Source organism: Babylonia areolata, chromosome 9, assembly GCF_041734735.1.
Source record: "Babylonia areolata isolate BAREFJ2019XMU chromosome 9, ASM4173473v1, whole genome shotgun sequence".
Classification (NCBI taxonomy): domain Eukaryota; kingdom Metazoa; phylum Mollusca; class Gastropoda; order Neogastropoda; family Buccinidae; genus Babylonia; species Babylonia areolata.
In genome coordinates, this window is record NC_134884.1 from 50,035,006 (window position 1) to 50,047,696 (window position 12,691).

At 45.9% G+C, this 12,691-nt stretch overlaps 1 protein-coding gene across 2 annotated transcripts in view; it reads right to left on the reverse strand.

The window, feature by feature from the left end:
- Window positions 1-1,058: 1,058 nt before the first annotated feature.
- LOC143285571 (kelch-like protein 9) overlaps window positions 1,059-12,691 on the reverse strand; it is a 64,266-nt gene continuing 52,633 nt past the window's right edge. Inside the window, exons 5-7 of one of the 2 annotated variants that reach the window (XR_013055704.1) lie at window positions 5,997-6,212; window positions 1,737-5,084; window positions 1,059-1,671 (exon numbers count right to left, since the gene is read on the reverse strand). Coding sequence is in view for 1 of the 2 variants with exons in the window: in XM_076592967.1 (XP_076449082.1) it covers window positions 4,080-5,084; window positions 5,997-6,212 (1,221 nt within the window). In the remaining variant the exon portion in view is untranslated. Of the gene's footprint in view, window positions 5,085-5,996; window positions 6,213-12,691 lie in introns of both variants that reach the window. The other variant, XM_076592967.1, reaches the window with a different exon arrangement.

A 12,691-nucleotide genomic window follows, 5' to 3' on the forward strand; every position in this document is an offset into this window, starting at 1 on the left:
ACAACACTGCACAGCCAGTCTTTGTGTCTGTCTAGGTGTCTGACAACAACACTGCACAGCCAGTCCTTGTGTCTGTCTAGGTGTCTGACAACAACACTGCACAGCCAGTCCTTGTGTCTGTCTAGGTGTCTGACAACACTGCACAGCCAGTCTTTGTGTCTGTCTAGGTGTCTGACAACAACACTGCACAGCCAGTCCTTGTGTCTGTCTAGGTGTCTGACAACAACACTGCACAGCCAGTCCCTGTGTCTGTCTAGGTGTCTGACAACACTGCACAGCCAGTCTTTGTGTCTGTCTAGGTGTCTGACAACAACACTGCACAGCCAGTCTTTGTGTCTGTCTAGGTGTCTGACAACACTGCACAGCCAGTCTTTGTGTCTGTCTAGGTGTCTGACAACAACACTGCACAGCCAGTCCTTGTGTCTGTCTAGGTGTCTGACAACAACACTGCACAGAAGAGGCTGACACACTGCACAGCCAGTGCTTGTCCAGGTGTCTGACATCTTCCTACTTGTCTAGGTGTCTGACATCTTCCTACTTGTCTAGGTGTCTGACAACTTTCTACTTGTCTGGGTGTCTGACATCTTTCTACTTGTCTAGGTGTCTGACATCTTCCTACTTGTCTAGGTGTCTGACATCTTTCTACTTGTCTAGGTGTCTGTCAACGTTAAGACGCTCAGCTGCCAATACAGAGAGTCCGTGAGGGTGTGGGTTCGAATCCCGCTCTCGCCCTTTCTCCTAAGTTTGACTGGAAAATCAAACTGAGCGTCTAGTCTTTCGGATGAGACGATAAACCGAGGTCCCGTGTGCAGCACGCACTTGGTGCACTGAAAAAGAACCCATGGCAACGAGAGTGTTGTCCTCTGGCGAAATTACGTAAAATGAAATCCACTTTCATAGGTACACAAATATGTAAGCATGCACTCAAGGCCTGACTAAGCGCGTTGGGTTATGCTGCTGGTCAGGCATCTGCTCAACAGATGTGGTGTAGCGTGTATGGATTTGTCCGAACGCAGTGACGCCTCCTTGAGAAACTGAAACTGAAACTGAAACTGTCAACTTCCTAATTGTCTAGGTGTCTGACAACTTCCTGTCTAGTTCAGCACCATTCTGACAGGCCTGTTGATGCAGTGCCTCTGACACCTGCCCTCCCCAAGTCAGAGGAAAGGCAGAAAGTTCACTTTACACTGTTCACATTTGGGCTGATGATGACAAATCTTCACCAGAAGGAAAGCAGACAAAAGTCAGCTGAATCATTTCCCTGTTGGAACATGAGCAAATGAATAAGCTAGTACAGAGTAGCTATTTAACACTTGCGTGCACACACACACACACACACACACGTGCACACACACACAGAGTCAGTATCAAAGTGACACACACACACACAACAAACTTAACAAACTCACAGAATTAAAACCTATAAAAATAGATGAGAACTATTTTGGAGACTCACGGTCTCAGTCCAAGACATTCTCCACTGGAGGCATAGTTCCATATTATCAGCATCCAGAGCATGACAATGTAACATGGACATCTACCTCTCTCTCTTCATAGTTCCATATTATCAGCATCCAGAGCATGACAATGTAACATGGACATCTACCTCTCTCTCTTCATAGTTCCATATTATCAGCATCCAGAGCATGACAATGTACCATGGACATCTACCTCTCTCTCTTCATAGTTCCATATTATCAACATCCAGAGCATGACAATGTAACATGGACATCTACCTCTCTCTCTTCATAGTTCCATATTATCAGCATCCAGAGCATGACAATGTACCATGGACATCTACCTCTCTCTCTTCATAGTTCCATATTATCAGCATCCAGAGCATGACAATGTACCATGGACATCTACCTCTCTCTCTTCATAGTTCCATATTATCAGCATCCAGAACATGACAATGTACCATGGACATCTACCTCTCTCTCTTCATAGTTCCATATTATCAGCATCCAGAGCATGACAATGTACCATGGACATCTACCTCTCTCTCTTCATAGTTCCATATTATCAGCATCCAGAACATGACAATGTACCATGGACATCTACCTCTCTCTCTTCATAGTTCTGTATTATTAGCATCCAGAGCATGACAATGTACCATGGACATCTACCTCTCTCTCTTCATAGTTCCATATTATCAGCATCCAGAGCATGACAATGTACCATGGACATCTACCTCTCTCTCTTCATAGTTCCATATTATCAACATCCAGAGCATGACAATGTAACATGGACATCTACCTCTCTCTCTTCATAGTTCCATATTATCAGCATCCAGAGCATGACAATGTAACATGGACATCTACCTCTCTCTCTTCATAGTTCCACATTATCAGCATCCAGAGCATGACAATGTACCATGGACATCTACCTCTCTCTCTTCATAGTTCCATATTATCAGCATCCAGAGCATGACAATGTAACATGGACATCTACCTCTCTCTCTTCATAGTTCCATATTATCAGCATCCAGAGCATGACAATGTAACATGGACATCTACCTCTCTCTCTTCATAGTTCTGTATTATTAGCATCCAGAGCATGACAATGTACCATGGACATCTACCTCTCTCTCTTCATAGTTCCATATTATCAGCATCCAGAGCATGACAATGTACCATGGACATCTACCTCTCTCTCTTCATTTTTGTCACTTGTAGTTGTCCACTGACGTTCAATTGTATGCCACAAAATGACTCACCCAATGAAAGTAATGGACACATTTGGTGAAAACATCATGTTCAAAGTAATGGACATGCATCACTTTTGTCACTTGAAGATAAATACACACAACATGACCACAAAATGAAATGACTTGTAGATAAATACACACAACATGACCACAAAATGAAATGACTTGTAGATAAATACACACAACATGACCACAAAATGAAATGACTTGTAGATAAATACACACAACATGACCACAAAATGAAATGACTTGTAGATAAATACACACAACATGACCACAAAATGAAATGACTTGTAGATAAATACACACAACATGACCACAAAATGACTTGTAGATAAATACACACAACATGACCACAAAATGACTTGTAGATAAATACACACAACATGACCACAAAATGACTTGGCCGGTGAAATTCATGGAAAGAATACATTCACAGCACTCGAAGAGTTTCATCTGATGTATCTCTTTCTTGTATATAGATATATATATATATATACATACACATATTCATATGTTTATACATGTCTTCATTCAACACAGTTCCACTCTGTACAGTTTTGCGGGGAAGAAACAGCCCCTCTATCACATGAATGACGTTCACAGCAGTACCTGATAAAATCCTGACATAGACAAGATGTCCAACCCGCCTCCCCTGGACCCATGGTGGTATCAACACCTACTGGGGCAGAACCAGTGACACACTGGCAGTATCTACAGAACCAGTGACATACTGGCAGTATCTACAGAACCAGTGACACACTGGCAGTATCTACAGAACCAGTGACACACTGGCAGTATCTACAGAACTAGTGACACACTGGCAGTATCTACAGAACCAGTGACATACTGGCAGTATCTACAGAACCAGTGACACACTGGCAGTATCTACAGAACCAGTGACACACTGGCAGTATCTACAGAACCAGAGACACACTGGCAGTATCTACAGAACCAGTGACACACTGGCAGTATATACAGAACCAGTGACACACTGGCAGTATCTACAGAACCAGTGTCACACTGGCAGTATCTACAGAACCAGTGACACACTGGCGGTATATACAGAACCAGTGTCACACTGGCAGTATCTACAGAACCAGTGTCACACTGGCAGTATATACAGAACCAGTGACACACTGGCAGTATCTACAGAACCAGTGACATACTGCCCAGAACCAGTGACACACTGGCAGTATCTACAGAACCAGTGACACACTGGCGGTACCTACAGAACCAGTGACACGCTGGCAGTATCTACAGAACCAGTGACACACTGGCAGTATCTACAGAACCAGTGACACACTGCAGTATCTACAGAACCAGTGACACACTGGCAGTATGTACAGAACCAGTGAAACACTGGCGGTACCTACACGTACTGGGGCAGCGTCAGGATGCAGCAGGCGCGGCCATAAATCCTGGTGGGGAACTTTTCCACCAGCCGCATCTCATCCTTGACGGGGTCAAAGGTCTGCAGGAGGTCGGAGTAGTAGTGCTCCCCGTTGATGCCGCCCACGATGTAGACCCTGGCATCCAGCACGCTGGCCCCTGCCTCACGGATGTTGCAGGTGCTCTGACACAGTGTCCACTGGTCAGCAGTGGGGCAGTAGCACTCGATGGCGATGATGGGCACCGGGAAGCCATAGCTGTCCTCAATGTTGCCACCAATGACGTACAGCTTGTGCCCCACCTCCACCATCACGTGGTTGCAGCGGCCGTTCAGCATGGACGCCCGGTCCTCCCAAACGTCGGCCTCTGGTGTGTAGCAGACCACGTTGTTGCTGCAGCCAGAGAAGCGCTGGCCCCCGGAGATGTAGATTTTGCCCAGGCACACCGCGCCTGCGTGGCCATAGCAGGAGTTGGAGATGGAGGCGCGCATCTCCCAGTCGTTGCGGGCGATGGTGAAGCACTCCACGGTGCACATCACCATGTTCTCGTCCTGACCTCCCACCGCGTACAGCTTGCCCTCCAGGGCCACCACCACAAAGTCCTTCCTCGCCTCCGTCATCGACGTCAGCTCGTACCACGAGTCGAAGCGAGGATCATAGCGGAAGCAGCGGGCCGTGGCGATCTCGTTGTTCTCCGTGCTGTCATACTTGCCGCCACAGGCGTACATAAAGTTGTCGACAACGACCACGCTGGGGTTGTAGAGGGGGATGGTGGCGTCACGCAGGTATCCCATGCGCTGGCTGCGGAAGGTGTAGGACTCCAGGTTCTGGGCGTGGCACATCACCAGAGACTGCAGGTCCGACCTCACTTGTGTGCGTTGGCTCTGCAGCAAGGGCTGCTTGCTGACCACGATGTGGTAGTCCTTGGCCTCCGTCAGCAGCGCTGCACACTCTGCAATGTCCCGCATCTCTGGCACACCACTCACCTGCACACAGTACACACAGCTACACTTCATCACACACTAGTATGTGTGTATACAATGGGGTGGATTAGGGTACACAGGGTGCATCTGTAGACACTGGGGTAGATTAGGACACACAGGGTAGGTTTTAATACATTGGGGTAGATTAGGAGACAAAGAGGAGGTTTGTATACATACGGGAATAAAAAAACAAAAAACACTTTCATAATACAATAAGTATTTGTCATTTTAGGAGTATACATGTGTGTGCATGTGACAAATTCTGTGTGTGTGTGTGTGTGTGTGTGTGTGAGAGAGAGAGAGAGAGAGAGAGAGAGAGAGGAACAAATGCTGTGTAAGGACGAGGGACAAAGAGCATGACCTGGGACAACCTGGGGACAGCTGGAGAGGAAGGCCTGATATGGACTGCACACTTGATGATCATGGGCTCTTTTCACAATTACTGTGAAATCGTCAACTTTCAAGCAACTTGGATAGAAAAAAAACATATTTGTTTAATATCTATTTCTCACACTACTTCTGTTGAAAACCTTTCTTTTCATGTCTGCATGTTTATCATATCAAATGACTGAAATCAGTTCACAGTAAATCAAGTCAAACTTTGGCTTTCCAGCACAATCACAATATTTCTAACCACAGTAAATAAGTCAAACTTTGGCTTTCCAGCACAATCATGATATTTCTAACCACAGTAAATCAAGTCAAACTTTGGCTTCCCCGCACAATCATGATATTTCTAACCACAGTAAATAAGTCAAACTTTGGCTTCCCAGCACAATCATGATATTTCTAACCACAGTAAATCGAGTCAAACTTTGGCTTCCCAGCACAATCATGATATTTCTAACCACAGTAAATCAAGTCAAACTTTGGCTTCCCAGAACAGTCATGATATTTCTAACACAAAAGTGTTACCTTTTCCACCAGCTCTTCACCAGTCAAAAGGGGCAGACGAAGGTTCCTCATCAGTTCAGCAACATAGGGTTGTCTCCCTTCCCGGTCATTTTTGATCCATCGCAAGACCAGCTCAAAGAGGCGATACTCCGAGTTGACCCTCAGGCTGTTTTCTGCCAGCATGGACGCCACCTGGCGTGACGTCAGCTTGAAGTACTGCTCTGAGTCAGCCACCACCTGTACACACTTCACATGTTGCAGTCAGCCAGTCACCACCTGTACACACTTCACATGTTGCAGTCAATCAGTCAGTCACCACCTGTACACCCTTCACATGTTGCAGTCAGCCAGTCACCACCTGTACACACTTCACATGTTGCAGTCAGTCAGTCACCACCTGTACACACTTCACATGTTGCAGTCAGCCAGTCACCACCTGTACACCCTTCACATGCTGCTGTCAGTCAGTCACCACCTGTACACACTTCACATGTTGCAGTCAGTCAGTCACCACCTGTACACCCTTCACATGTTGCAGTCAGTCAGTCACCACCTGTACACCCTTCACATGCTGCTGTCAGTCACCACCTGTACACACTTCACATGTTGCAGTCAGTCAGTCACCACCTGTACACCCTTCACATGTTGCAGTCAGTCAGTCACCACCTGTACACACTTCACATGTTGCAGTCAGTCAGTCACCACCTGTACACACTTCACATGTTGCAGTCAGTCAGTCAGTCACCACCTGTACACCCTTCACATGCTGCAGTCAGTCACCACCTGTACACACTTCACATGCTGCAGTCAGCCAGTCACCACCTGTACACACTTCACATGTTGCAGTCAGTCAGTCACCACCTGTACACACTTCACATGTTGCAGTCAGTCACCACCTGTACACCCTTCACATGTTGCAGTCAGTCAGTCACCACCTGTACACCCTTCACATGCTGCAGTCAGCCAGTCACCACCTGTACACACTTCACATGTTGCAGTCAGTCAGTCACCACCTGTACACACTTCACATGTTGCAGTCAGTCAGTCATCACCTGTACACCCTTCACATGCTGCTGTCAGTCACCACCTGTACACCCTTCACATGTTGCAGTCAGTCACCACCTGTACACACTTCACATGTTGCAGTCAGTCAGTCACCACCTGTACACCCTTCACATGTTGCAGTCAGTCAGTCACCACCTGTACACCCTTCACATGCTGCTGTCAGTCACCACCTGTACACCCTTCACATGTTGCAGTCAGTCAGTCACCACCTGTACACACTTCACATGTTGCAGTCAGTCAGTCACCACCTGTACACCCTTCACATGCTGCAGTCAGTCACCACCTGTACACCCTTCACATGTTGCAGTCAGCCAGTCACCACCTGTACACCCTTCACATGCTGCTGTCAGTCACCACCTGTACACCCTTCACATGCTGCAGTCAGTCACCACCTGTACACCCTTCACATGTTGCAGTCAGTCAGTCACCACCTGTACACCCTTCACATGTTGCAGTCAGTCAGTCACCACCTGTACACCCTTCACATGCTGCAGTCAGTCACCACCTGTACACACTCCACATGTTGCAGTCAGCCAGTCACCACCTGTACACCCTTCACATGCTGCTGTCAGTCACCACCTGTACACCCTTCACATGCTGCAGTCAGTCACCACCTGTACACCCTTCACATGTTGCAGTCAGCCAGTCACCACCTGTACACCCTTCACATGCTGCTGTCAGTCACCACCTGTACACCCTTCACATGCTGCAGTCAGTCACCACCTGTACACCCTTCACATGTTGCAGTCAGTCAGTCACCACCTGTACACCCTTCACATGTTGCAGTCAGTCAGTCACCACCTGTACACCCTTCACATGCTGCAGTCAGTCACCACCTGTACACCCTTCAAATGTTGCAGTCAGTCAGTCACCACCTGTACACCCTTCACATGCTGCAGTCAGTCACCACCTGTACACCCTTCACATGTTGCAGTCAGTCAGTCACCACCTGTACACCCTTCACATGCTGCAGTCAGTCACCACCTGTACACACTTCACATGTTGCAGTCAGTCACCACCTGTACACACTTCACATGTTGCAGTCAGCCAGTCACCACCTGTACACCCTTCACATGCTGCTGTCAGTCACCACCTGTACACCCTTCACATGCTGCAGTCAGTCACCACCTGTACACCCTTCACATGTTGCAGTCAGCCAGTCACCACCTGTACACCCTTCACATGTTGCAGTCAGTCAGTCACCACCTGTACACCCTTCACATGTTGCAGTCAGTCAGTCACCACCTGTACACCCTTCACATGCTGCAGTCAGTCACCACCTGTACACACTTCACATGTTGCAGTCAGTCAGTCACCACCTGTACACCCTTCACATGCTGCTGTCAGTCACCACCTGTACACCCTTCACATGCTGCAGTCAGTCACCACCTGTACACCCTTCACATGTTGCAGTCAGCCAGTCACCACCTGTACACCCTTCACATGCTGCTGTCAGTCACCACCTGTACACCCTTCACATGCTGCAGTCAGTCACCACCTGTACACCCTTCACATGTTGCAGTCAGTCAGTCACCACCTGTACACCCTTCACATGTTGCAGTCAGTCAGTCACCACCTGTACACCCTTCACATGCTGCAGTCAGTCACCACCTGTACACCCTTCAAATGTTGCAGTCAGTCAGTCACCACCTGTACACCCTTCACATGCTGCAGTCAGTCACCACCTGTACACCCTTCACATGTTGCAGTCAGTCAGTCACCACCTGTACACCCTTCACATGCTGCAGTCAGTCACCACCTGTACACACTTCACATGTTGCAGTCAGTCACCACCTGTACACCCTTCACATGCTGCAGTCAGTCACCACCTGTACACCCTTCACATGTTGCAGTCAGTCACCACCTGCACACCCTTCACATGTTGCAGTCAGTCAGTCACCACCTGTACACACTTCACATGTTGCAGTCAGTCAGTCACCACCTGTACACCCTTCACATGCTGCTGTCAGTCAGTCACCACCTGTACACCCTTCACATGCTGCTGTCAGTCACCACCTGTACACCCTTCACATGCTGCAGTCAGTCACCACCTGTACACACTTCACATGTTGCAGTCAGTCACCACCTGTACACCCTTCACATGTTGCAGTCAGTCAGTCACCACCTGCACACCCTTCACATGTTGCAGTCAGTCAGTCACCACCTGCACACCCTTCACATGTTGCAGTCAGTCAGTCACCACCTGTACACCCTTCACATGTTGCAGTCAGTCACCACCTGTACACACTTCACATGTTGCAGTCAGTCACCACCTGTACACACTTCACATGTTGCAGTCAGTCAGTCACCACCTGTACACCCTTCACATGTTGCAGTCAGTCACCACCTGTACACACTTCACATGTTGCAGTCAGTCACCACCTGTACACACTTCACATGTTGCAGTCAGTCAGTCACCACCTGTACACCCTTCACATGTTGCAGTCAGTCACCACCTGTACACCCTTCACATGTTGCAGTCAGTCAGTCACCACCTGTACACCCTTCACATGTTGCAGTCAGTCACCACCTGCACACCCTTCACATGTTGCAGTCAGTCAGTCACCACCTGTACACCCTTCACATGTTGCAGTCAGTCAGTCACCACCTGTACACACTTCACATGTTGCAGTCAGTCAGTCACCACCTGTACACCCTTCACATGCTGCTGTCAGTCACCACCTGTACACCCTTCACATGTTGCAGTCAGTCACCACCTGTACACCCTTCACATGTTGCAGTCAGTCACCACCTGCACACCCTTCACATGTTGCAGTCAGTCAGTCACCACCTGCACACCCTTCACATGTTGCAATCAGTCAGTCAGTCACCACCAGCACACGCTTCACATGCCAGGCATTTTTATTTGTTGTGTCTGTTTCTTTCCAGGTTTGACAGGATGTAGTCCTGTGTAAAACATCACTCCGTAAAACACAACTCAGAAGACAGATACACACACACACAGTAACATACACACATGAACATGATCAAGGGAGAAAGAAAAGCAGTTACACAAAACAGATACACATACAAAGTAACACACACACACACTGAGATAGAAAGAAAAAAAGCAGTCAGACAAACACAACAGACACACTTTGAGTAACACACACACACAAGAACAAGAACAAAATTTTATTCCATTGGCCTTCGGACCCTAGAAACAAAAAGAACAATGTAGAATGCCTATCAAGGAAAAACAAAAAACAAAAAGAACAATGTAGAATGCCTATCAAGAAAAAAGAAAAGAAAAAAAAGAACAATGTAGAATGCCTATCAAGGAAAAACAAAAACATGAACAAGCCATGCATGCAAGAAAGTGGGATTTCCTAAACCTACAGATTTTCAGTTATTTTCACAACTGACAGCCAGTACAGAAGGCATTACTTATCTATATTACCTACAAAATTGTTTCGAAAAGATATAAATTCCTAGGTTCCTAGTTTTAAGCATGCTGTCACATTTTAGCAATTGTGGTAGAGATTGTATGTTACAATAGTCCAGGTATTTATCTCTAATTTCGGAATACAAAGGACAAATACAAATTACATGTTCCTCATCTTCCGTGACTACACATAAGCTGCAAAGTTCATTCTGATTATTGTTGAAAAATGATTTGAAAGCAGCTCTTTTAAGAGGTAATAGACCCAAGCGTAATTTGACAATACAGTCTCTGAAGCATTTTATGTTCACAAAATCAAAATATATTTCATTTTCAAAGGTAAATTTAAATGTTCTATATTAATTATACATATTTTTCTGCATTACAGAGCTTTCCCTTTCTTGTAGGTAAATATATGTTGGACATTGTTTATGCAAGGAAATAAACGATTTTTTGCACCCAACCCCTTGTTGCAGCCAGACATATCCAAACCCTAGGCAAAAGAGTATCTTTTATGTGAGAGACCCAACACTTTTTGCCATTGACATATAATGGGTAGTGACCTGTCTCTCCATACACAAACTTATTTGGTGTTTCCAGTGGTTCATTAAGATATCTTTTAATTGCAAGTGTGTGGACTTTCTCAATATTTTTCAGTCTTTGTAACCCCCATACTTCTGAAGCATACAACAGAACAGGCTGAATTTGGGTATAAAAAATTCTAAAGAAACATGCTTTAGTCATTTCACTTAACTTACATACTTAACACAATTGAAATAAGCTTGTTTGCCTTTTACGGCCAATGCAGCTACCCCTTTTGCAGAAAAGATAAAACCCAAATAGCTGTATTCATTTACAATTTCTAGATCATTTCCATCAAGATTCCATTTCTCATAACTACTCAAAAAACCTCCCTTTCTAAAAACCATTAACTTTGTTTTATCTTTGTTAATGTTCAAATGTAGGCCTTTACATGCACTGTTAAGAATATCAAGTTGATTCTTAAGACCTTGTGGTGTATCTGAAATGAGAACTATGTCATCCACAAACAACAATAAGAACAGCGGGAGTACATTTGGAAGCAGCTGGATGCCATGAACAACATTAGCTTCTACAGTTGCAATGTCATTTATGAATATTGAAAATAATACTGGGCTAAGAATGCAGCCTTGTCGCACTCCAGCAGGACAGTCAAAAAAATCTATAAGCATATTGCCCACTCTCACACACGACACCACAGACATGTAAATGGCAAGCATAGTGTTCATAAATTTCCCAGACAACCCATTAAGTGGAGTGATGGGCTAGAGGTAACGCATCCGCCTAGGAAGCGAGAGAATCTGAGCGCACTGGTTCGAATCACGGCTCAGCTGCTGATATTTTTTCCCCCTCCACTAGACCTTGAGTGGTGGTCTGGATGCTAGTCATTCGGATGAGATGATAAACCGAGGTCCTGTATGCAGCATGCACTTAGCGCACGTAAAAGAGCCTACGGCAACAAAAGGGCTGTTCCTGGCAAAATTCTGTAGAAAAATCCACTTGGATAGAAAAAACAAATAAAAGTGCATGCAGGAAAAAATACAAAAAAATGGGTGGCACTGTAGTATAGCGACACACTCTCTGGGGAGAGCAGCCCGAATTTCACACAGAGAAATCTGTTGTGATAAAAAGAAATACAAATACAAAACAAATACAAATATTTTTCAATATTTCCATCAGGGGTCCTCGTTGATCAGAGTCAAAGACCTTCTTTAGATCTACAAAACATGCATATAATTTACTACCTCTTTTCGAAAGGCATTTTTCAAACAAACACACACACACACACACATACTGAGAGAGAAAGAAAAAAGCAGTCAGACAAACATAACAGACACAACTTGAGTAACACACACACACACACACACACACACACACACACACACACACACACACACCAAGAGAAAGAAAAAAACAGTCAGACAAACACAACAGGCACAATTTGAGTAACACACACACACACACACACACACCAAGAGAAAGAAAAAAGCAGTCAGACAAACACTTTTTCAGCACCTGACAGTTGTCCAGGAAAAATACACCTACATCAGACATTATGTACCCACATTCAGTAAACTACCTTGCAAGTGTCCACCACCACCTGGCATAGACTTCACCCTGACCACAGGGGTAAGCGCTAACTGGGTACTGTACCCTTTGTGGGAACCATTCCCTGACCTAGTTTCCCCACACAGCACTGGCTGGGTACTGTACCCTTTGTGGGAACCAT